This window comes from Chaetomium strumarium (genome assembly GCF_033439665.1).
Source record: "Chaetomium strumarium strain CBS 333.67 chromosome Unknown B0T15scaffold_3, whole genome shotgun sequence".
NCBI classification, from domain to species: domain Eukaryota; kingdom Fungi; phylum Ascomycota; class Sordariomycetes; order Sordariales; family Chaetomiaceae; genus Chaetomium; species Chaetomium strumarium.
This window is the reverse complement of record NW_026944431.1, coordinates 4,193,820-4,217,361: the sequence shown is the minus strand read 5'-3', so window position 1 is coordinate 4,217,361 and position 23,542 is coordinate 4,193,820. Positions and strand designations below refer to the sequence as shown.

The following is a 23,542-nucleotide window of genomic DNA, read 5'->3' as shown; positions in this document are numbered from 1 at the left end:
TCTCCGCGCATCTCCAAGTCCAACTTGCTGATGTCATTTTACCACTCGGTGCATGACTACTAGTAGTACTGCCCTTCAACACACACCACAACTCCAGGTTCGACAGAAGGCTTCAGGACCCGGAGCAGATGATAAGGCCTGTCCAAGGATTAAGGCACTGGTATTCTCTCAAACAGGTCTCACGACCCGGTCACTTATTCCTCAGCTGGTGCCGACCGTTTTCCTCCGCCTCGCTTCTCCTCTCACCCCGGATCCCCATCATGGCGGACCCAATCCTGAAGGGTGAAAATAACAACACCAAAGCCGAAGAAGACCTCAACGATGGCAGCCCCAAGAAATTGATCAACCTCCTCCGCGGGTGGCCCTCCCCTCAGCTCCATCCCGCGGCCCAGCTCCAGGCGGCAGCCTGCCGCGCCCTCTCGGACCCGTCCATCGCCGTTCCCGCGCTGCAGTATGCGCCCGACCCGGGGTACCAGCCGCTGAGGGAAGAGTTGGCACGGTGGCTGAGCATGCACTACAACCACTACCCTGGGCCGCCCATCGACGCAGATCAGATCGCCATCACCGGCGGCGCGAGCCAGGGCCTGGCCTGTGTGCTGCAGTCGTTTACCGACCCTGGCTATACGCGGGCCGTGTGGGTCAACGCGCCGTGCTACCATCTCGTGTGTCCCATCTTTGAGGATGCCGGGTTTGCGCGGCGGCTGCGGGCGGTGCCAGAGGATGAGGCGGGGATTGATGTCGCGTGGTTGGAGAGGGCGTTGCGGGAGGAGGAGGGGGAGAAGAAGACGAAGAAAGGCGGAGAGGTAGAGCTACTTTTTTTCTTCCGTTGTCCCGGCTTTTTTCATCGTCTTGCAAGGGTAGGGTAGGGAGCAGGAGGGAAGGACTAACTACTAACCTAGTTTGATAGGACCACCTCTTCAAGTCCCCGGCGCCTCACCGCAAACTCTACCGCCACGTCATCTACCTCGTCGCCACGTGCGCCAACCCCTCCGGCAAGACGCTCCCCCTCGCCCCCCGGGAAGCCCTCGTCCGCATGGCACGGGAACACAACGCGCTCATAATAAGCGACGACGTCTACGACTTCCTCCAGTGGCCCGTCGTCACCACTACCGCCATCACCATCACCACCACCACCCCGTCCATCCCTCCCGCATGCCTCCCACACACATCCCCCGTACCGGACTTACTCCCTCTCCTGTCCCAACTCGACCTCGCGCTCGGACCCTCCCCACACGACCCGCCCGGCGGGAAGAAGCACTTCTCCCACGCCATCTCGAACGGCTCCTTCAGCAAGCTGGTCGGGCCCGGGGTGCGCACGGGTTGGATCCACGGCACGGCCGACTTCGCGCACGGCTTCTCGCAGACGGGCTCCAACCGCAGCGGCGGCGCCGCCAGCCAGTTCGCGGCCGTCTGCATGCACCAGATGCTGGCGGTGGGCGACCTGCAGCGGCATCTGGAGCTGGTCGTCCGGCCCGCGCTGCGCAGGAGGCATGCGTTGATGGTGACGGAGGTGAGGCATGTCTTGGGCGGGTTGGGGGTTGATGTCTGGGCGGCGAATACTAGCTGCGGCAGCAGCAGAAGCAGATTGGGTGCTGGCGGTGCGGAAGGGGAAGGGGAAAGGAAAGGGGAAAGGGAAAGGAGGGAGGATGGAGTGGACGGAGTGGACGTGTTTGGCGGGTATTTTGTCTGGCTGACGCTGCCGGAGCAGTTGGATGCCGCGGCCGTGGCGGAGCGCGCGAGGGAAGAGGAGAATCTGATTGTTGCGCCGGGGAGTATATTTGAGGTGAAAGGGGATGAGGAGGCGGCTCGGTTTCCGAGGAACATTCGGCTGTGCTTTTCGTGGGAGGACGAGAAGGATATTCTTGAGGGCGTGGCGCGGCTGGGGCGGGTGGTGAAGAGGATGCTTGAGGGCGCGAGCTTCCAGCCATGCAGGAAGGCAGCGGTTGAAGGGAGTATAGGGGAGTTCAAGTGACGAGAAGCAACTGGTGGGAAGGGGAACGGGAGCATAAGCTGTTCTCTGGTTATTTGAATCCGCCAATGGCTCGTGGAGACGAACTAGACTATCTCGCTACCGGGGCCTAGTATCCGCAGCCCCGTTCTGTACATGTACGACAGGAATTTAGCTCCGTCGTGCCGCGGCCCGGGAGTTGGCAACACCCATTCCCACACATCCCGCAAAGTAGGGCCCTTCGCGAGCTTCCACATCTGGCCTCCGAGGTCTCAAGAAGTGTTTCGTCCGGTGCCGCAAGTCTCCTCCCTTCCCGCACTGACTATTCCGAGCTTGGTGCTTCAGGGAAACTCCTCGCCAGTCCGGCGGCTCCGGGTTCCTCATCGGCACGGCGCTGATCATGGAATACGCCCCTCCCCCGCAAGCATGTGACCCAACATGGGTCCGCGGGCGGTCTAGAGTCAACCAGCTAGGGTAGGATGCTGCTCAGCAGTATCACCAAGCTCTCTTTCACTTCTCCTTCGGTGCGGGAGCAGCATATGAGTGGATCTAGTAAGTCCCATCAGTCAACAAGTCGCAGGTGTATCACCTACACTCAACAGCCAAAGCTATACGGTACCTTCTCCGCGAGTGCCACCCACTCCTCCACGCCCCTCATGTACGGGTCAGCAGAGGCATCCACGGCGGCTTCATGGGCCCAGACTACTATTTCGTCGAACTCGGCCTGCACCTGCAGACTCGCCTGAGGCGTCTCCGCTTCCAGGTCGATAACGTCAGCTTCCTCGGGCCGTCTGGACGGTTCCTCGGCCGCAGACGTGGCTGCCACAACACCTCGGCACCCGTCGGGAAGCTTCACGGTCCTGCCTTGGAGCTTGCGGCCGCGGAAGTAAGCTGTGCTGATGCCGTCTGAAGAAAGGAAAGGAGCAGCAAGTCTTGTCAGTTGGTGGCCAGTAGAGATATAGCCTAGGGAGCAGAAAAGAAAGAATTACCCTCGCCGGTCTTGGGGTCCCAGAAAGACTGGGTTGGCTCCACAGAACCGTTGTAATGCACGCGGCAGGGGAGCAGATGCGGCTTTGCCTTGGGGATTTCCCCACATAGAGTCTCCGGCTTCAGACAAAGCATTGGCTGCGACATGGTCAAGGAAGCTTCTTTGAAGTGGTGAAAGTGCTGAAATTTCTCTTGACAGTGAGCGATCGAGGTTGTGGGTAAAGGGATCACTCTTGAGGAGCCGCTTGGAGACGCGTGATATGGAATTAAGTTTAAGTGGAACGCGGGTTGACGCGATCGGACAAGGGTGTTAGTGCCGGATGGGTCCGGGCATCTACTGTAGCTATGGGTCCCGGCTATATCCGCTTTCGAACTAACATCTGTCCATCACTCACCACAAATACCTGGGATAGATGGAATGGGTTTATGGATGTCCAAGTTACCAACTCATGTAGCCCATTTCACAGGAAGGCAATTAATTCATACTTGTTCTGCAATGTCACAGCATGGTGGCTCTCGAATCTGAGGTTCCGCTCTGAGGTTGGGTAGGTACCTTAGGTATTAGTTGCAAGCTCCCCGTCCTTGTTGGCAAAACATTTTGTAGGGCAAAGCTCGGGGATGGATTCCTGATCAATTTATTACTCTTGTTAAAGACGAGGCCACATCCAGCGGAGGGCTTAGCTTGAGCAGCAACCCTCTCATAGACGCCATTATACTAACCAGGTACATCGATTACACATGATCTATCTACCGTACCCATGTTATCTACAAAGGATGGTTTTCTTACTGACTTTGTAGGAACAGGCGGTTAGACATTCCCCATTTGGCTTATTAAATACGTATAGCACCTACCGGAGGTTGGTGAGCGCGCCCTGGGCGTTAACCAGGGGAATAACGACTTTGGATTGTCTGGCCTTGTTTTGATCCCAGGGGGTATGCCCAACACTATCGTGCCCGCAGCATGGCGACGAGTACCCTGCCCTCCCGGGTGGAAGAAACAAACGGGAGGATTCATTGCCGTGGAATGTACTCAGACCTATATGATTCTCTCCCTCTCTGGTAGTCTTGCTGGGTATCCGTCTCTTACGCACCACCGCCCAAATTCTGCCACTGAAATTCCTCCTGTTTGAGCTTGAGATCGCCGTAGCTTCTATTCAGATTTCCGGTTTTACGATGCCGCCCTTGCTTTGATCGGGACCCCTGGCCAATCTGCCCTTCAACAAACCTGTAAGTTAGGTATGTCCGGAACCATGGAACCGTTCTTCAAACAACTGACCGTAGCGGCATTATGTGTGTCTTAGTTTGATTCTGAAGCTAAACGGATCTTTCCCTGGTTACTCACATCACTCTCTAACTCAACCTAACCTCACTCTAAGACCATCTCTCTACCTTAGCCCAGTCCATCCATCCACGAATACGACGAAGAAGGACAGCTGCACGTCTTCGCCGCGTTAGTCCCTCTCAACGAGAATATTCTAGAGGGACCAAGGAAGCCCAAAAGCGAATGGCCCCGCCTTGGTGAAGCGGCGGTTTAGAGAGCACACGTCCAATCCTCGAGAGCTGAGCCTGACGTGAAGAGCGGCACGTTTTGGTTGCGCCCTTTCTTCGCTGACTTGGAGCTTCACCGAGTCGTACATGCTTGGCGAGGCGGAGTGCGCTGACCTGACGGCTTTCTTCCGCTAATTTATTCGAAACAGGACCACGTCGCTAACGGCGTGACCTTATCCTCTACGATGTCGAGGAAGGTCTCTAGACTAATGAGGTCAACGAATATTCTCTCAGTCTCGAACTCGATATTGATTGCTGAATGCCTCGCGGCATTGCAAGCTCAGCAATGACATGTTTGCTACCTTCCCGTAGCTCGATATGACCTACTCGTACCCAATTTGGCCGTCAGTGGGGCGTCGTGATATGCGCGAGTCGCTTGAAGAGACGCAGACAGAGCTTCATTGAGGGGGCCAAGATCAGGTCACCGGATCACCTCCTAAGAGATCGGCACCGGTTTGGAGTCCTTTACCATCGATGTCGTCGGGAAAGCCGGCCGCCGCATCACGACACCAACATTGTTTAAGGAACAGAAGTCGTGGGCGTGAAGACGCATCGCTGCCCAGGGGTCGTCTGAGCAAGTCAAGGTAAGGTTGATGGACTACCGCAAGCTTCCGATCCCTGAGGAGCCGTACGACAAGAATGTTTCCATTGAAATGATTGAGGCCATCAGGAAGGAGTTCCTCGGCAAGTAATTTCCTCGCATCAATGAGCTGCTGAAGCGCGATGACGGTATTGCGATGTTCCAGTGTAACACTACGCACGAGAGCCGATACGAGGCCTATTAGGAGAGCGAGGAGCAAGTGCAAGATCGTTTCACGTTGAAGAGATAGACCAGACTGACAAATCTTCTAGATTCACTAACCGCCACATCCTCCCAGTTGTCTATCTCCCGTGTATTACGCTGTTACTGAACCATACCACGACTGAGTCTCATGGCACCCTCATTGTGGAGAAGGTCGGAAACATCGGCAGCAAACTAGGTCAGAACATTGCGGCTGTGGAGGGAGCGCTTCCTCGCGAACTTTAACAGGAAGACCCGACCGTTTCTTATGAGACAGCGCCCGGACTGGACGGAAGAGAAGGCTGAGGTCTCGGAGAATATGGAAGGCAGGTTGACCTGGCTCCCAACCCCCTACCCCATGAACATCGCTGACCTAAGTCCAGTACTACTTCACATGTTGCGAAGCTGACTTCTTAACCACGCCCCTGGGAGACGTAATCATCACGGTTGGTCGGGAGGGCGCCACGGAGCTGATCGAGGGTATTCGGCTGTTACGGAATTGGCATGACCTTTGCCGTACGTCTTTCTCCTTCCGGGTGGTCTGCGGTCATCGAGATAAATCCCTCCTAAGAGGGTAGAGGAACTGGGTACAATGGGTATCTTACGCAGCATAGCATAGTCCTTGGCGCTAAATTCAACGTTTCTTCGTCTTCTTCCCTTTGGCCTTCTTCGGCTTCTCGTCCGGGTATCGATTCGCGTGCTCCATGTCGAATGCCGGCTTGTGCTTCCTGAACAGCAGCATCGCAACCCGCGCATCCTCTATGCTCGAGTGCTGCCCGGTCTGGATCTCGACTCCCAATAGCTCTCTCGCTAACACCCGCAGCGCAGGCTTCGGTCCGTGCCCGAACTTCCTGAACCCGGAAAACTTTGCCGTATCGCGAATCATCTTACTGGGACGATCCAGCTCCAGCACCCTTAGGTCGTGCTTGACATCGTGTCCCACGATGATCCGTCCCTTCATGAGCTCGGCGATCTGGCCCTGCACCTCGTCGAACGTCCTGGCCTTCGCCATGTGCTTGGGCGCCACGCCGCTGACATGCGTCCGCCAGTCCACCACCCTCTCCCGCGGCTTCACGTACGAGTCGTAGACCTGGCGCCCGTGGAAGTCAACCACGCTCACCCGCGCTAGCGCGTCGTCGTGCCCACCCTCACCCACACCCACCATCTCGCAGTCGATGCCCAGGTACTTGCCTAGTTCGAGGTTGGGTGCCAAGCCTTCGTTGGGACGGGCTGCGTTGTCCTTGGAGAGCAGGGAGCTGGAATGCAACCCAAGTCCGTAGGCTTCGGCGATGGACTCCGGCGAGATGTCGTTGTCTGCTGCCCAGAGGGCCAAGGAGGGCGCCACGCCGTGTTTGGGCGGCACAGGGTCGATTTTGGACGATTGGGTGTTGCCCATGAGGGGTTTGTCTTTTGAGTTGGGAGGCTTTGAAGGTGGTTTAGGCGCTGATGTTGGAGACTTGGTTGGTTTTGCTTTCTGATCGTGCTGGTGTTTCTGTTTCTTCTTCAGTCCCTCCCGGTGACCGAGTGCACTGTCGTCTGCTTTTCTTTTCACTGCTGGCTTCGAGGCCGACTCGGCCTTGATCTTGGCTTGCAGCTTCTTCCAGTTGGATGAGAGTTCAGTAGCCATGGCTGGCTTAGTTCCCGGGTTCCCTTGTGAGAATCTGCATCGTTTTGTGGTAGCGAATGACTGAGCACATAAGAGGTGACATTCGTTTCCTTTTTGCGGCTCAGGAACTTCATGTGAGAGTGGAGCGAAAGTAGCAAGTGGGGCTAGCGTGCCAACAGCCATCAAGGTTCCGGGCTCCACCCTTTCAAGAGCGATCCCAGCGACGGAAGTTTGAACCGAACATTGCCCCTCGGAGTGTAGCCAGACAGCTCAATTCATCAATACCGCCTCGCTGCCATCAAACCACATCATGACGTCAAACGGCACAAACGGAGGAGCCGAGGTTGGGTCAGGGGAGGAAAGGCGTAAGGGCAAGGCGACACCCGATACCCTTAAGTAGGTCAGAAAAATCCGGGTGCAGACTTCGTAGAAGCCGTCCCATGCTGACATGACGCCAGGGTGGGCTGCATCGCTATCGTTACGAAAGACGGGCATCCTCGACGCGCCGAAATCCTCAGCATCAAGGAAACAAAGAGCGGCAAGCAGTTCTACTGCAACTTCGACAACTTCAACAAGCGGTTAGATGAGTGGGTTCCAGTCTCGAGAATCGACTTCGATCAGGACGTTGAGTGGCCCAACCCGGACAAGGACAAGCAGAAAGACGCCAAGAATAAGAAGTCGACGGTGTCGAAGAAGTCGCAGCCACCCAAGAAGGCACAGAAGAGGGTCGGCAAGCGGGAGGAGTCCGTCGCGTCCGAAGGCCAGACACCGCACCCCTGGACCGAGTTCGTCGAATCCCAGAACAAAGCAGATGGGGAGGACAGAGCAAATGCGAGCTTGGAGGTCGGGGCGACGCCCACGGTCGGGCCGGACGAGATGGAACTGGACGAGGACGAGACGCCGGCCAGCGCTGCGAAGAAGGAGCACTTGCAACCGTTCAGCCGAGAACAGGAAATCGAGAAGCTGCGGACGTCAGGCTCCATGACACAGAACCCGGCCGAGATATCGCGCATCCGTAATATATCGAAGGTGGAATTTGGCAGGCACGTCCTCTTCCCCTGGTACTTCTCTCCATACCCGGAGGTCTTCAGCCAGGAGGACTGCATCTACATCTGCGAGTTCTGTCTGAGCTACTACGGCGACCTCAAGGCGTTCACACGGCATCGCATGAAGTGCACGCTGCAACACCCGCCAGGGAACGAGATCTACCGCGACGACTTCATATCCTTCTTCGAGATCGATGGCAGGCGACAGCGGACATGGTGTCGCAACCTGTGTCTCCTTTCCAAAATGTTCCTCGACCACAAGACCCTATACTATGATGTGGACCCGTTCCTCTTCTATGTCATGACCACGAGGGACGACAGGGGATGCCATATGATCGGCTACTTTTCGAAGGAAAAGGAGAGCGCGGATGGGTACAACGTCGCGTGTATTTTAACGATGCCGCAGTACCAGAGGAAAGGATACGGACGGCTGTTGATTCAGTTCTCGTACGAGCTCTCCAAGATTGAGGGCAAGCTGGGGTCGCCCGAGAAGCCGCTCTCGGATCTGGGCCTCTTGAGTTACCGGCAGTACTGGTCGGAAAACATCATCGACCTGTTGCTTGGATATAGCGAGCGCGAGGAGAAGTGCACGATCGAAGGCATCGCGTCGGCGCTCGCCATGACGACGCAAGATGTTGAGCACACGCTGCAAGCGCTCAAGATGCAGATCTACCACAAGGGCGAGCACAAGATTGTGATTCCCGAGAAGCTTGTGCAGCAGCGGGAGAGGTCCAGGGCCAAGCAGAAACGGGTCATCAACCCAGACCAGATTCAGTGGAAACCGCCAGTCTTCACGGCGGCTAGCAGGACGTGGGCATGGTAGTTTGTAGGGGAAAGAGGACAGCGTCGGGATAGCCACGGGAGCTAGGACGACTGACTACCTACCTATTGTGCACTGTATACTAATATATACGACTCAGCCGGATTTGATTCATCTAGCTCCTCTGTATACTGCACAGATGGCCTTCGGAGCGCTTGCATACACTTCAGAGCATGCTTGAATATGCATTTATGCGTGAGAGGATGTGGATACTGGGCATTCATCTATGTAAAGGGGTAATTTAAGGGACCCACCTTCTCGCGTCGCCTGGCGCGTGTCTCTTCCGTCCCGCGATTTGTCGCGTTTTATTGACTGGGCCGCTTTGCACTGTCCGTCTGAAACACCGACGAACTCCCTGCCCAGCACAACCCGTTCACCGGTCCAACATCAGAAGTCTCTCCAAAACGGGCAGCAAGAGGCACGGATTTCATTCACGATGGCGTCGCCAGCGGTCATATCCAGCGATGCTGGGTTCATGACTTCAGATCGCTCCCTGGGAACCCCGCGCGCAGCACGACTGCCGGGCTCCTCAAGCGGCCGGCCTGCAGCGCCACCGTCCGAGAGTCTTGGTGCGCTCAGCGATGGCGAGGGCGAGGGTTTCGCCGACGACCAGGTCCCGGTGCGCGCGCGGCCAACAGATCCCGCCAATATCCCAAGGGTCGAAGACAGGATCGGCCTCATCATCCAACAGTCGTTCGAGGACTTCATCGAGGGGTGCGTTGGACTCGGTAATGCAACCAATAATATACCCTTCTGACTTCACATGCACAGATACGTAGAGACGCCTAGAGCGTCCGGCCAACCAACCTCGAGCGCTGTCACTACCGACAAGTACTACATCGCGCAGATCCACGGCATGCGGACCTACCAACTGTCGACCTTCTACGTCGACTGGAGGCACCTCGAGAGCTGGAACAACGGCGCGCTGGCGAACGGCATCATGGAGTCGTACTACCGTTTCCTCCCGTTCCTGACGGCCGCGCTGCACAACATGATCGCCAAGTACGAGCCGCAGTACTTCCGCGAGCACCGGCAGCCGACGGCGTCCAGCCAGCAGCACACGTCGGGCGCCAGCAACATGGGGTCGGGCAGCCAGAGCGAGCTCGGCAGCAAGACGGCCAACCAGCAGACCGACAAGCTCTTCGCCATCGCCTTCTACCACCTGCCGCTTATCTCGCGCGTGCGCTCGCTGCGCGCCCGCAACATTGGCCAGCTGCTCTCCATCAGCGGCACCGTCACGCGCACGTCCGAGGTGCGGCCCGAGCTGGCCCAGGCCACCTTCGTCTGCCAGGCCTGCCGCAGCGTGGTGCCGGACGTGGAGCAGACCTTCCGCTACACCGAGCCGACGCAGTGCCCCAACGCCACGTGCCAGAACCGGACGGCATGGCAACTGGACATCCGCCAGAGCACGTTTGTCGACTGGCAGAAGGTGCGCGTGCAGGAGAACAGCAGCGAGATCCCCACGGGCAGCATGCCGAGGACGATCGACATCATCCTGCGCGGCGAGATGGTGGACCGCGCCAAGGCCGGCGAGAAGTGCATCTTCACGGGCGCCCTGATCGTCGTCCCGGACGTCAGCCAGTTGGGCCTGCCCGGTCTCAAGAGCGTGGCCGTGCGCGACGACCGCGGCGCGGAAGCCGGCGGCAGCGGCGTGAGCGGTCTGAAGTCGCTGGGCGTCCGCGACCTCACCTACCGCCTCGCCTTCCTGGCCTGCATGGTGAGCTCCGACCTGTCGTCCATCGGCGCATCCGGCGAGGCCCAGATCGTCGACATGGTCGGCACGCTGACCGCGAGCGCCAACGCCGAGACGGCCGAGACGGTGAAAGAGCTGCAGGATGCCGTGCTCGCCTCGTACACGCAGGGCGAGATCGAAGATCTCCGCGCCATGGTGCACAGCGACCACATCTACTCGCGGCTGGTGCACTCGCTTGCGCCCATGGTCTACGGCCACGAGATCGTCAAGAAGGGCATCCTGCTGCAGCTGCTGTCCGGTGTGAGCAAGACCACGCCCGAGGGCATGCAGCTCCGCGGCGACATCAACATCTGCATCGTCGGCGACCCGTCCACGTCCAAGTCGCAGTTCCTCAAGTACGTCTGCAACTTCGCCCCGCGCGCCGTCTACACGTCGGGCAAGGCCTCGTCCGCGGCCGGTCTCACGGCCGCCGTCGTCAAAGACGAGGAAACCGGCGAGTTTACCATCGAGGCCGGCGCGCTCATGCTGGCCGACAACGGCATCTGCTGCATCGACGAGTTCGACAAGATGGACATCGCCGACCAGGTGGCCATCCACGAAGCCATGGAGCAGCAGACCATCTCGATCGCCAAGGCGGGCATCCAGGCCACGCTCAACGCGCGCACGTCCATCCTCGCGGCGGCCAACCCGGTCGGGGGCCGGTACAACCGCAAGACGACGCTGCGCGCCAACATCAACATGTCGGCGCCCATCATGTCGCGCTTCGACCTCTTCTTCGTCATCCTCGACGAGTGCAACGAGGCCGTCGACCGCCACCTGGCCGAGCACATCGTCGGCATCCACACGCACCGCGACGCCGCCGTCACCCCGGAGTTCTCGACCGAGCAGCTGCAGCGCTACATCCGCTTCGCGCGCACCTTCCGCCCGGAGTTCACCGACGAGGCCAAGGAGGTGCTCGTGCAGCGGTACAAGGATCTGCGCGCCGACGACGCCCAGGGCGGCGTGGGCCGCAACAGCTACCGCATCACCGTACGGCAGCTCGAGAGCATGATCCGCCTGTCCGAGGCGATCGCCAAGGCAAACTGTGTCGACGACATCACGCCCGACATGGTGAACGAGGCGTATAACCTGCTGCGGCAGAGTATCATCTCGGTGGAGCACGATGACGTGGAGGTGGACGATGACGAGGAGGAGGGGGGCGTTGTGGACGGCGGCGCGGCATTGAGGCAGGCTGCGGATGCCGCCTCCGGAGCTGTGAATGATGTTGACGACCCGATGGAGGAGGACGGCGAAGCCCAGCAGGCCGACCGCCAGCCCTCGGCCGCGCCGTCACACCAGACGACGACGACGACGGCGCAGAAACAGACCATCTCATACGACAAGTACATCAGCATTGTCAACATGCTGGTGTCGCGCGTGGCCGAGGATGAGACAGCGGGCAGCGGCGATGGCATCGACGGGGATGCGCTGGTGGAGTGGTATCTGGAGCAGAAGGAGGAGGAGCTGAAGAGCGAGGAGGAATACAACAATGAGCTGGCGCTGGCCCGGAAGGTGCTGAAGAAGATGGTCAAGGAGAATATCCTCATGGCCATCCGCGGCCAGGGCATGACTGATGGCGCGGAGGGCGGCAATGGCAATGACAATGACAACAACGCTGGCGAGGGCAGCTCGGCGCAGGCGGCGCGGATTGTTTATGTGCTGCATCCTAACTGTGCGGTGGAGGAGTATTGATGAAAACACGGATGAGCAGGTGGACGGGCTGATGAAGGGGTAACCTCCTATGCGGTAGAGTGGCATGGATGATGGGTCAGTCACGAGTTGGCGTACTGGAGTTTCAGGTTGTGGTTAGTATGGGGAATAACTACATGGAACGGGTGTTCGAACTGGATGTTAGATATCTGGCGGAATAAATACTGGGCTAGGCGTGTGGAGGGAAACAAGAACAATGAACTCTCTTCTGAGACGGAAAGCCATCCGAATGTACTACATGTACGTTTCATTTCACACTCACACTCGAGCAAGCAAGCAAGCGAAATCCTGCATCACCACCACCACCACCCTCCCCGTTTCACGCTCCTCACAATTCCAACCAACCAACCAACCAACGAAAACCTTATCACGTCAAAGGCGGCGCCCTCGGATCCTCCAAGCACTGGTCCACGCGCATCAGCCGCTTCCCGGTCGCCTTGGCCACGCGGATGAACTCGGGCAGCAGCTCGACGGTCGAGTTGTACAGGTAGTGCATGACGACGATGTTGCCGCCGGCGGCCACGTCACGCTTGAAGGCGTCGAGCTGCTTCTGCGGCGTGTCCGACTCGGCCCACAGCCAGTCCTCGACGTCGACGCTCCACTGCACGATGTAAGGGCTGGGATCGTTCAGGTTGGCGGCGAGCCGCTGCCGCATGCGCGCGCCCTCGGTGCCGAAGGGCGGGCGGAAGTAGTTGAGCCGCACGTCCGAGTCGCCGCCGCCGCCGCCGAAGACCTGGCGCACGGCGCCGATGTCGTTGTTGTACTCCCAGTCGATGGACGCCGTGTCGGGCAGGCCTTCCATGGGCGGGTGGGTGTACGAGTGCAGGGCGATCTGGTGGCCGCGCGCCTTCATCTCCTTGTAGATGTCGGCCAGGCCGGTGGACGGGTCGAGCAGCGGCAGGCCGACGGTGAAGAAGGTCACGGGGATGTCGGCCTGCTTGATGATCTCCATGACGCGCTTCGCGTACTGCGGGTCGCCGTCGTCGATGGCGAAGGCGAACGAGTTGGGCCGCGTGCACGCGAACACCAGGCGGCCCGACGCCAGCTTCGGCGGCACCTGCTGCTTCCACCCGGCCGGGAGGGCGTCGACGATCTCGATCTTGGACACGGTCGTGGGCGACGTGCTGTAGAAGCCCTTGAGGGCGAAGCCGATGACGCGCGTGAGGTTGACGTTGAAGTGGTTGAGCGGCATGTAGATGTCGCTGGCCGTGCCGTAGCGCGCCGCCTCGAGGCTGTCCCACGTCTCCGGGTACGGCTTGATGCTCGCGTCGCACTTGGCGTTGTGCTGCTGCAGCGCCACGCTGAACTTGTTGCTGCCGGAGTAGGCGATGTGGAGGTAGGCCCCGGCATAGCTGCGCAGGTCGGTGCACGTGTCGGTCAGCTGCGTGTTCCAGCCCAGGTCCGAGCTGTTGGTGCTGATGGTCATGGCCCTGTTGCCGAAGCTGATCGTCATGCCGTCCTCGTCCGCGCCGTGCCACTGCCCCAGCGCGTTCGTGTCCTTGTTGGCGAAGTCGTCAATCACAAACCCCTTGGCGTCCGGCGCCGGCGCAACCGTGGTGGAGCGCGTGACTGGCGGCGATGTCGGGGAGGGCGGGATGACGTAGTCGGACGCGGTCGAGCCGCAGTAGAAGGACATCGGCCCAAACACGGCGGCGGCAGTGAAGTCGGAGAAGTAGATCATGTTCAGCTTGGTCGCGTCGAGGCCGGTGAACGCGGAGAAGGGGAACCAGTAGAGTCTCTCGCTGCCGTCGAAATTCCACTTGAGCTGCGCCGTCGTCAGCGTGATGGATTTGACGTTCGTGGCGCCGCAACTCGTGCGGTACGCCATGGTGACCGCGAAGCTCGTGCCCCGTGCCGCCCGGATGCGCATCGAGATGCCGCCGTACTGGTCCTTGGCATTGAGACAGCCGAACTGGCTGTAGAAATACGAGTCCGTGTCCCTCGGCCGGAGCATCAGCCTGTGGTCGCTGACGATGATGGACGCCATCGTCCCGTCATCGCTCGACGGCTGGTTCATCGCGTTGTAGCCGAGGAAGGTCAGGCGCGACTGAGACTCCCAGTCGTCGATCAACAGATTCGAGCATGTTGCGGGCCGCGATGTCGTGACCGGAGGAGCCGTAGTTCTGGTTGAGGTGGTTCGTCGAATGGTGGTAGATCTCGTCGGCGTTGTTGTGGGTGGGATGGTAGACCTCGTCGTGACAACTCCTGCTCTCATGTTAGCACACCCTTCTGAGCGCTGTCCAGGCAATGGTCCCAGCATTTCCATTATTACCGCTTGTTTGCGAAGGGGGGGACACGGTCCCACAGATGAGGGTGATATTGCCGACCGACCATTGCACTCCGGTCTGGGAAAAGGATTCCCAAACCAGGCCGACGATGGCATCGTAATTCGGCTCGTTGTCGAAGCCCTCCAGCGGTAGAGTAATAGTCTGTAGTTGGCCGGTCAGGTTATTTACGATGTTGTACGAGCTATTGTAGCTTCCGCTGCTGTCGCTGCAGCTCCCCGTGCTCTGCAGGTCGAGAGCGAAGGAACCGCCAGCGGGACCCTGAACCGTGAACTGAATGGCCCCGTAGCCGTTGGTAACGGCTTGCTGACACTCGAACGACTCGTAAAAGTAAGAGCCGTCGTCCTTGGGGATGAAGACAACTTGGCCCGCCGAGGCGGCAATGGCGGTCATGGTCCCGTCATCTGCAAAGTCTGTTAATGGTGCTGTCTTGTAGCCGCGGGTAGGGCTCACCAACCCCCATTTTGCCAATCCAGGTTGTTGACGCCAGATGTCCACTTGGTGAAGTTGTCGATCACAAGGTTGGACGTGCAAGCAGCGTTGGCTCTAGCGGCGGCCAAGAGACCGCCAGCCAGACCGGCTATGGTGCGGCGGTCAAGCAGCATGGTGGACAACAACCGTCTTGCGACGAGAGGATGCAGGTCAGATCGGTTGCCTACCCTACGGGCCTACATACCTATAGGGTAGTATATGTATCCCCTGGGGAATCGCGGAGCTCATACCGGCAACTCTATGCCCGGCTAGACGCTTATACGAGCGTGCTATCATGGTAGCACTGGTAGCCCTGAGAAGTCGAGGACAGCTTATAGGAGAGGGCCCATCATCATGACTCGTCGGGACGGGAGAAGCGAATGGTAGTAATCTGTCTCTGTTGCTCATCGACCTAGAGTGGCATGGCATGTTGGAATGGGATCGGTTGATGTGGCTTACGCCAGCCGCCACCAGTGCCTTGCAGGAAGTAATTTAGTAACGGCAGCGGGTGAAGAGGATAAATCCGGGGGCGGCAACACCAGTCCGACGGAAACTCAACAATCCGCAAATCCCGTGAAGGAATAAAAAGGTGAACAAGTCAAAGTAAAAGAAAACAGATATAGAACAGGAAGAACCTGTTCGGCCAGGGAGACGATGACACGCTTCGCATTCACGCAGACCACTAATGGCCAGACCACCGAGTGGCTGTTTCTCCTGCCTCTCTTTGCCAAATGGGTCTCTTCCTAGAATGTAGTGTCAATGTAGTGAGAGGGACTGTTCCATTCTGGATATGAACAGTTCAGATCAATCCGGCCGATACCGCCGTTCTTGCGACTCGGATCAGCCCTGGGAAGTCGAAGAAAGGTGCCTTGACAGGGCGTTTGTCTCGGCAGTCATAGCCGAAGCTTGGCTTGCAGATCCCGCTCCGCCAAGAAGCTGGGGTAAATCTCCCAGACAACTTAGGTACGAATCACCCTGCCTCAAAAAGCGTGCAGAAATAACTCAACTGCATAGTGACCTTGCGGTTATTGTCCTGCCTGGTCTGACCATCCTCTACCCCGATTTTCGGAGCAGTTTCTATTCTTTCTGGACAGCCGAACGCCCTGCCATCCTAAAGGCGGGAAGGGTGCGAACAGGGTTGCAGCATCTCGATTGCAACAACCTGAGATGCAACGATGATCAGCCGTCTTTTTTCATCTGACCATGGGTCCTTCGTCAACGTTACTTCAATGGCCAGTGCGTTGGCTCTCATTCAGCCGGACAGGCTAATGTTGTGGCGGAACGTTCCTTCAGTAACGGACGTAGGTCTGGGAAATCGTTCAGTTGGTTGTATATAGTCCTGTCCCATCCGGATTCAGAACCGCAGAGAAGGGGGAGCTAGGAAAGCCGAGGGTTATAGCTTCCAGGAAAGAGGGCTCATTATCTACGGATACAGCAAGCCCAAACGCTAGGGTTGAGGCTTGGAGGGCGGAGCGCATAAGATGCAGTGTCGGTCTTGAAGTGTTATTTTGTTGGAGTATCCGTATAGACAACCGAAAACTGGCAATTCACCAGAGATATGCGACGGAGACTATGCAGTCGAGACAGCTCACGATCTGGCACTGTCTGGCTCTTAGAATGTTGGTCCGTGCGAGGCTGGAGCCGTGAGCTGCACGTGACTGCACAATGATTGGCCACAGTTATTGCAAGGGTACAATTCCAAGGAGCGGATCTGACCCCTGCACCATCGCGACGTTGAACGTGGGCCTAACCATTTCACCTTCCAGGTTGAAGACCACAGCCCACCACAGCTCTTTACGACGCGCCCTACAGAAAGACAGGGGACTAGCTACTCTGGATTTAATTGCGTGTTCATTGCGCACCATCTCTAGAAAACGTCTGCTCGAAACATTCTGACCAGTAGTAGAAGCAGAGAAAGACTGACCCCGCCACCCCGAAGCTGCCCTCACCTAGCAGCCTCCCGATCAGTTCTCCCGACCGACACCCCATGCAGCCTCCAGACGACAACAATGCCCGCCTTACACAAGAGCCCGTCCAGCCCCTTCCCATGGCCGCCTCCGCCATGAGGCTGCCCAAGACCCGTCAATCCCTCCCCTCCGACTCGCACCCGCTCACCCGCTCCGATTCCTCCTTGCCGCCACTCCCCATCCGTGACAGGCGCTCCACACCCTCCGCGGCGGCCTCTCTCTTCCGATCGACTCTCACCCCGCCGGGGTCACGCTCAACCTCGCCCGCAGGCTCCATAGCCCGGTCGCCGGCAAGAATGTCTATGACGGGCTCTGTGTTCGGCAGCATCGGTGGGGCAACGGCGGGGTCGAAGCAGCAGAGTCAAAGCCTGCTAGACGCGGCGGCGGGCGGCAACCCGGGGGATCCGCTCCATCTGATGCTGCGGAGTTTCGTGCCGCACATTGCGATCCATGCGTCGGAGGATGCGGATAGCCTGGTGAAGGAAAAAGGGTTCGAAGGGGGGCTGTGGGAGCTGCTGAGGCCGTTCGGGGAGCGTGTTCAGGGCAAGGTCACGATTCGGGATAGTAATGGCGCGGCGCGGACGTGGGAGGATTTCGCCGTGAGGTTTGTCCGGTTTGGGCAAGGGGTCGAGGAGCCGGAGCCCCTGGTCGGCGTGGGGAGTGCCAACGGACAGACGGCATCGGGCGTGGCGGAGAAGCCAGATACGCTCGCGGAGGTTGAGACCGTGGTCGAGAGGCATCTGCGGTTTGCTGAGGAGGCATATGTGGGGAGCGTTGCCTCCCCGCCGATGACCCCGACGAGGTCAGGGCTCGATCCGGATGCTACGTCGCCGTATTATGCGCTCTACCTGCGGAGGTTGCTGTCCGGAATCCCGTTGGCGTGCCATGAGTCGTTCGCTCATCCGGTAGCATGCGTGATGGCCATCAGCTCCAGGAACCCGTCCCCAATTGAGGCGCTTCAGAAGCTGTACCGAGACACAAGCCAGGGCGAGCGTAGGCTGCCACCCTGGGTTGATGGAGACTATCTGCGGTATTACATTCTAGTCCACGACGAGGAGAACGGCGACATCACTAGGTCCATGGCTCTGTTCGAGCAGATGAAGCGCAACCTGGGCCTGCACTGCCACCTGCTGAGGCTCCGCAGCACACAAAGCGCCGAGACGGACGACGACAGCATACCCTTGCCCCGAAGCGACTGGATGACGGCAGCAGAGGAACTCGCGGATATCGAGGCGAGCGATACACGGGAGGACTTTGAAGACCCCACGAGGTACATCTTCGAGTCAGATGCCACAGCAATACGGACTTTTGTGAGGGAGATGGTCATACAGTCAGTTATTCCCACCATGGAGCGGAATATCTCCGTATGGAATGATCAAGTCGCCTCGCGGCGGCGGGGCATCAGCGGGCGCTTCATGAGTCTATCGAAGCGGTTTACCTTCGGCAGCTCGAGCCGCAGCTCCTCTGGCGGCGCATCCGGCTCATCCAATAACTACGACGCTCTTGGCTTCTACCGGGCGGATACGCCCGAGGCTATCATGCGGCGACTGGCCGACTTTGCCTTCATGTTGCGAGACTGGAAGCTGGCCATGTCGACATACGACCTCTTACGCGGCGACTTCCAGAACGATAAGGCGTGGAAGTACCACGCATCAGCCAACGAGATGGCCGCGCTGGCGCTGCTCATCATGCCGCAGAACATGTCGTCCAAGACACGCATCGAGACGATCAACCAAATGTTGGAGCAAGCGTTCTACTCTTACCACATTCGCTGCAATTCACTCTACGGTGCCGTGCGATGCACCGTGCTCGCGCTGGAACTGCTCCGCCTCAGGGGCGGCTCCGGGATAGACGAGGCCGTGCGATGGGGCGTTAGGGTGATGGAATCCAGGCTGATTGGCCCCGTGGGCGACACGCTCCTCAAGGAACGCATGGCCGTATGCTACGCTTCCAAACAGGGCGCCGGGTCACAGGCGTGGGGCAGCAGGCGGCGCAAGTCTGCCCTGTGGAGCGTCCTCAGTGCCGAGGCATGGATCGCCCAGGCAAAGTATGTGCAGGCGCGGAAGTGCCTGACTGAGGCGCGCAGCATGTATGCGCTGCTTCCTGGCGAGTGCGGGGTGCAGAACTTTGCTGTGGCCAGCGATTTCCTGGCCCATCTCAACGACCAGCTGAATACCGGACTGCGGGCGGACGCGGCAGGCGAGGGAGAGCGTACGGAACAGGAACAAGGGGCGGACTCGGAATTGCTGGTCGTCGATGAAGAGAGCGAGACACTGGGCAACAGTAGGTCGCGGAGAACTAGCTTGATCGCTCCAGTCGGAGGGGGTGCTGGGCTCGAGACTGCGCCGTTGAACACCACAAAGCCAGCGAGTGTTCCTGAAGACGAGGGAAGGGCCCCCACCACTGATGGGTTTGGATAATAATGCAAGATTCGGATCCGGGCATATATGCTTTATTATACAGGTAGACTGGTTCACACGCTGGAGGTCTGGGAGCATGGGTTGGCGTTGTACGGAGTATGTACTGTACAGTGTACTATACGGTACCCAGGCTTCTATGGTAATGCCAATGAACAACTGGAGGAGGATGAGGTTCTCCAAGGACACGCTGTATCGATGAGGCAAGCGTCTATACATCTGCATCCTGGATTTCTATTCTTCCATGTTCTTCCCAGCTTCCGACTTCACTGACTACAGGGGGGAGCGACTCTGTCGGGTATGGCACCTTGCAATGCTGCGTGAATGGCACGCACTGATAAGATAAGCTAGCAACCGCCTCGTTGCCTGGACGTCATTGTTTGATTCAACGACTGGCTGCCAGGCACCGACCGCACACCACCTTTCCAGACACGCCAGGCGTCCATCGTCGGGTTTGTCGCATCTGTATATGTTGTCATTCTGAGCGGTAGATTACGCGCTCCGCTTCTTTTCCTCTTGCATGTTTTGCTAGGCTAGACCCTGGAGGTCGCCGGGGACCTTGGTTCTACGGGCATCTTCACACACGCACACCGGAAGACGTCCACTGGGCGGACAGAATCCACCCATTTGTCACCGCCCTGATTGGAATCCTGCGTCGATTTCCGCACCATGAGCCAATCCCTCCTCGACTACCTCGTGGAGCACGAGCCCGCCTTTAGGAAGTGGGTTGACCTGGCTATCTCCAGACTATCGCTAGATCACTGATGCGATTTGTACTCTCTAGAGCTCGCCTCCCCGCCCTTTACTCCGATTTCCAAACCCTACGAACACTCAACCCGGATGGCTATCAGGCCAACGTCTCAGCATGGCGCAGGGCCCTCGCGCAGATCGCCAGATCGGGATTGGCCCCCGCGGGACGCGCATCCGCACCGAACTCCTTTGTCCTCCACTGCGACGAGCAACTCCTCCGAGCGCTCGAATCCAAACAATACGGCAGGCCGCTCGCTCTCGGCGTGGTGGTGCAGGAGGCCCTGGCAGCCAAGGATCTCGTGCCTCTCCGAGAATTCTTGGACGCGAAAGACAGCATATACCGTCGGCCGTGGTCGGTGTGGAACTTAGCTGCGTGGACAATGAAGCAACTCGGCGTGTCAGACATGCTGAGGAGGGATAACCTGCCGAAAGGAGAGTTTGTGGTCGTGGCCAACGTGGAGGAGGCGGGCAAGGCGTTTGGAGAGTTGAGTTCAACCAGCGAGCAGACTAGGTTCGAAAGGACCTTCTCCAAGGCGCACTTCTATCGGACGTTCAACGACCAGCTCGTAGACGGGAAGCAGCTCTCCGAGACAGACATGGAGGTACTGCTAAAGTTCCTCTCACGCGACAAGGGCGTCATTCTCTACGATGGCAACACCGTCAAGATCAACACCCCCGGCGCGCAAGAAACGGCAGAGATCACAGACCAGGACGCCTCGATCGCGCAACTCAAGGAGCTGCTCGCCTCGCTCACGCACCAAACCGCGCTCCTCGGCAAGCGCATCGAGGTGCTCGCCGCCCAGGCGAAGCAGGCCGTGGCCAAGAACAACCGCGTCGCCGCGCTGGCGGTGCTGCGGTCCAAGAAGCTCGCCGAGTCCACGCTCGAGCGGCGCTTCGCGACCGTCAACCAGCTGGAAGAGGTCGCCGCGCGCATCGAGCAGGCCGCCGACAACGTGCAGCTCGTGCGGGTCATGGAGGCCTCGGGCGAGGCGCTGCGCAGCCTGCACGCGCAGGTCGGCGGCGCCGAGCGCGTCGAGGAGGTCGTGGGCCGGCTGCGCGAGCAGATGGCCGCGGCGGACGAGGTCGGGAGCATTCTGGCCGAGTCTGCGGGCACGGTGGTTGTGGATGAGGTCGAGATCGACGACGAGCTGGCCGCGCTCGAGGGCGAGGAGAAGCGCAAGGCGGAGGAGGCCGAGCAGGCCAGGGAGGCAGACGAGTTGCGGAAGCGGCTGGAGGCGGCTGGGGAGGTGCCTGCTGGTGTGGTAGAGGCAGCAAGGGAGAAGGAGAAGGAGGAATTGCAAGCGGCTGAGGACATGATGAGTAGGATGTCCCTGAAGGAGGACTCCTGAGCGGCTAACTGCCTGATGGATGTCCTTCTTTCCCGTCCATCTGTTGCGGGAAGAGAACAGAGAATAATGCTAATTCTCTCCGCTTAGTCCGTGCATGAGAATATACCCTGCAACCTTCGAGATCGCTTATCGGGCGGAAACCTCTTACCGTGTAGGATGGCGTTGATTAGAATGATTCCAGCGGTTGGATGCTGGAGACGGCAGGAGAACTCTTGGTGATCGGCTAGGGGTTTATTAGGGCACAGGAGTTGCGACATTGGCAACATATTACTTCAACGGAATTACGGCATGGTGTATGTCAACGATTTCAGGCGTGCATGTAAGGTGGAATATTGTCAAGCGTCTGCTTTTATTCATTCGGGGCTCATGGTTTCATGAGCGTGTGCCCTCTGCCTCCCCCGACGAATTATGATTAACTATGCTCTCCACTTGGAAGAGATGAGGCAGCCCGTTCTCCGGATGTCTTGTCTGTGTGAGCTGTTGTCCGGCCTCCGTCGGCGAGTCAGGCGGCTCCGGCTGGCTGGATGGTGGTAGGCCCGTGAGATCAACCACGTTTGCTTTTGGTTTTGGTAGCTCTGGCACTGGTGATGGCAAACCCATCCGGTCTCCGTCGCTTCGCCCTGAGTCGGGCGTCGCCGAACTTTCCTCGGATTTGCTAACCTCGTCCCCCTTTTGATGAACCTTGTTCTTCGAACTGCGCGCTTTGGCAATGAGATCCTTGAAGGATGTGTCATGTTTTGCAGCCCACGCAGCCCCGTCAAAATCCTTGTCTTTGATCTGGGCGCCCAAGTTGGCCGAGCGTGACATGGTCGGCGCCCGTGTGCCTATCGTCCGTTCCCACACCTCCAGGTCATGCAATAGCTCGGAGCGCTTTTTGGGCCGTGCCGAGTCGCAGTTGGCGTTCCATATAGTGACCCACTCCTGGTGCCTCTTCTCCAGCATCTGCCGTGAACCCTGTGTAGAGAGCCCCAGCTCGGCCATCTTTTTGCGGAGCGCCGTGTCTTTGAGCATGGAATATGCTAGCGCCGGAAGTCGCTCTGGCGGCTTCGTCGGTGTCGGCGGGTTCTGAAATGGAGGCCGAGCTGTGCCGAAGCTGCTGCCTCCGCGGCTGTTCGCCGTAGATGATGACGCCGCTTTGGGCTGAGGGGAACCCGGGCAGTTGGTGTCAAGGTGTCTGTCAACTTGCCAGGGCTTCATCCGCGACCAGCATATCGGACATGCCACGAGGCCGTCATCTGCAGTGCGTTGTCGGTTAGCCTGTGTCCAGTTCGAGTCCGAGGAAGGGTCCCAGTACCTAGTTCTGGCTCGTAATCTGCTGTCTCTTCACTCTCCGCCACGTCGACCTCTTCACGCACAATCGCGGCAGTCGCCTCTGCCGCTTTCGCCTTGCTTGACCTCGTGGTCATCCTGGGTCTTTTGGTTTCCGGTTGATCCTCCATTTGCTCATCTAGATCTATCGCTTTCCGTTTGGGCGAACTCAACGTGGCGCTTTCGACCGGAGTTTTTGCGAGTTGAAGTACGACATCGCGCGACTGGACGAAGGCGTCCACAGCCTCCCGCAACGCCCAATTCCCCCGTAACTTGGATTCCTGGTCCGAGGCCCGACACAGCGGGCATTTGCCGTCGACCGATAAACACCGCCGGATGCATATGGAGCAAAACGTATGGTTGCATGATGTGATCATGGGCGAGTTGTAGAAATCTTTGCAGACGTGACAGCGGAAAGCTTGTTCAAGCTGCATAAGGCATGCAAGCGGCGTCCCGAGCCAGTCCGTCGAGTCGGGCACATTAAAAGCATCGCCGCTGAATGCCTCCATTCTTCAAGAGCGACGTGGATTGAACTGGCAGCAGTTGGAGGTCGAGCCAGACAATCCGGTTGTTCCTCGCGGATAGATCGATATCCGCTGCGATTCAACGGACAAACCTAAGCTGAGCGAGAGTCGCGACTTCCACAATTCGGGACCGCGACGGACAGTCTGAGAGCACTGTCAGAACACCGTGTGGACTATGCAGCAAACTGCTTGCGCTGGACGCAACTTCACTGTGTGGGAAGTCGCGGAAATTAAGCGCACGAGGACTGGCGTCACCGAGCTCAGCTCGAGCTGAAAGGTACCCCACTTCAGAG

General features: G+C 58.6%; 9 protein-coding genes across 9 annotated transcripts; 5 read left to right on the top strand and 4 right to left on the bottom strand.

The window, feature by feature from the left end:
* Positions 1-332: 332 nt before the first annotated feature.
* On the top strand, positions 333-2,227 carry B0T15DRAFT_554522 (pyridoxal phosphate-dependent transferase; the record flags this gene model as incomplete). The annotated part of the gene is made up of 2 exons (XM_062870357.1): positions 333-803; positions 923-2,227. Coding segments are annotated over 2 exons (1,521 nt in total), but the record flags the coding sequence as incomplete, so codon positions are not given.
* Positions 2,228-2,458: 231 nt separating this feature from the next.
* B0T15DRAFT_493096 (ribonuclease H2 non-catalytic subunit-domain-containing protein) lies at positions 2,459-3,082 on the bottom strand (the record flags this gene model as incomplete). Its single annotated transcript, XM_062866916.1, has 3 exons — positions 2,459-2,497; positions 2,568-2,854; positions 2,938-3,082. The coding sequence occupies 3 exons, from the start codon at positions 3,080-3,082 to the stop codon at positions 2,459-2,461; spliced, it is 471 nt and encodes a 156-aa protein (XP_062723409.1).
* Positions 3,083-5,601: 2,519 nt separating this feature from the next.
* B0T15DRAFT_184478 (ribonuclease H-like domain-containing protein) lies at positions 5,602-7,009 on the bottom strand. Its single transcript, XM_062862356.1, has one exon. It carries the CDS (start codon positions 6,889-6,891, stop codon positions 5,899-5,901), a length of 993 nt encoding a protein of 330 aa, XP_062723408.1. The 5' UTR covers positions 6,892-7,009; the 3' UTR covers positions 5,602-5,898.
* A 90-nt stretch (positions 7,010-7,099) lies between these two features.
* On the top strand, positions 7,100-8,982 carry B0T15DRAFT_530705 (histone acetyltransferase-like protein). Its single transcript, XM_062869189.1, has 2 exons — positions 7,100-7,266; positions 7,329-8,982. The coding sequence occupies exons 1-2, from the start codon at positions 7,181-7,183 to the stop codon at positions 8,737-8,739; spliced, it is 1,497 nt and encodes a 498-aa protein (XP_062723407.1). The 5' UTR covers positions 7,100-7,180; the 3' UTR covers positions 8,740-8,982.
* A 190-nt stretch (positions 8,983-9,172) lies between these two features.
* B0T15DRAFT_395864 (MCM2/3/5 family-domain-containing protein) lies at positions 9,173-12,160 on the top strand (the record flags this gene model as incomplete). The annotated part of the gene is made up of 2 exons (XM_062864801.1): positions 9,173-9,450; positions 9,508-12,160. 2 exons carry the CDS (start codon positions 9,173-9,175, stop codon positions 12,158-12,160), a joined length of 2,931 nt encoding a protein of 976 aa, XP_062723406.1.
* Positions 12,161-12,545: 385 nt separating this feature from the next.
* On the bottom strand, positions 12,546-15,437 carry B0T15DRAFT_554506 (glycoside hydrolase/deacetylase; the record flags this gene model as incomplete). The annotated part of the gene is made up of 3 exons (XM_062870356.1): positions 14,921-15,437; positions 14,451-14,867; positions 12,546-14,380 (listed from the first exon to the last, which is right to left on the bottom strand). Exons 1-3 carry the CDS (start codon positions 15,066-15,068, stop codon positions 12,546-12,548), a joined length of 2,400 nt encoding a protein of 799 aa, XP_062723405.1. The 5' UTR covers positions 15,069-15,437.
* Positions 15,438-16,658: 1,221 nt separating this feature from the next.
* On the top strand, positions 16,659-19,728 carry B0T15DRAFT_184404 (ER-golgi trafficking TRAPP I complex 85 kDa subunit-domain-containing protein). The gene is made up of 2 exons (XM_062862355.1): positions 16,659-19,616; positions 19,670-19,728. The coding sequence occupies exon 1, from the start codon at positions 16,922-16,924 to the stop codon at positions 19,319-19,321; it is 2,400 nt and encodes a 799-aa protein (XP_062723404.1). The 5' UTR covers positions 16,659-16,921; the 3' UTR covers positions 19,322-19,616; positions 19,670-19,728.
* A 259-nt stretch (positions 19,729-19,987) lies between these two features.
* B0T15DRAFT_493090 (Snf7-domain-containing protein) lies at positions 19,988-21,417 on the top strand (the record flags this gene model as incomplete). Its single annotated transcript, XM_062866915.1, has 2 exons — positions 19,988-20,040; positions 20,103-21,417. The coding sequence occupies 2 exons, from the start codon at positions 19,988-19,990 to the stop codon at positions 21,415-21,417; spliced, it is 1,368 nt and encodes a 455-aa protein (XP_062723403.1).
* Positions 21,418-21,782: 365 nt separating this feature from the next.
* Positions 21,783-23,495, bottom strand: B0T15DRAFT_502101 (uncharacterized protein). The gene is made up of 2 exons (XM_062867414.1): positions 22,712-23,495; positions 21,783-22,652 (listed from the first exon to the last, which is right to left on the bottom strand). Exons 1-2 carry the CDS (start codon positions 23,232-23,234, stop codon positions 21,790-21,792), a joined length of 1,386 nt encoding a protein of 461 aa, XP_062723402.1. The 5' UTR covers positions 23,235-23,495; the 3' UTR covers positions 21,783-21,789.
* Positions 23,496-23,542: the final 47 nt, after the last annotated feature.

What these genes read in the sequence shown, in the direction of transcription:
- B0T15DRAFT_184404 (XM_062862355.1), top strand. Translation starts at nt 16,922, where the DNA reads ATGCAGCCTCCAGACGACAACAATGCCCGCCTTACACAAGAGCCCGTC.
- B0T15DRAFT_502101 (XM_062867414.1), bottom strand. Translation starts at nt 23,234, where the DNA reads ATGGAGGCATTCAGCGGCGATGCTTTTAATGTGCCCGACTCGACGGAC. An exon ending in AGATTACGAGCCAGAACTAG is followed by an intron (nt 22,653 to 22,711) that starts GTACTGGGACCC and finishes AACGCACTGCAG; the next exon opens with ATGACGGCCTCGTGGCATGT.
- B0T15DRAFT_530705 (XM_062869189.1), top strand. Translation starts at nt 7,181, where the DNA reads ATGACGTCAAACGGCACAAACGGAGGAGCCGAGGTTGGGTCAGGGGAG. An exon ending in GCGACACCCGATACCCTTAA is followed by an intron (nt 7,267 to 7,328) that starts GTAGGTCAGAAA and finishes ACATGACGCCAG; the next exon opens with GGTGGGCTGCATCGCTATCG.
- B0T15DRAFT_184478 (XM_062862356.1), bottom strand. Translation starts at nt 6,891, where the DNA reads ATGGCTACTGAACTCTCATCCAACTGGAAGAAGCTGCAAGCCAAGATC.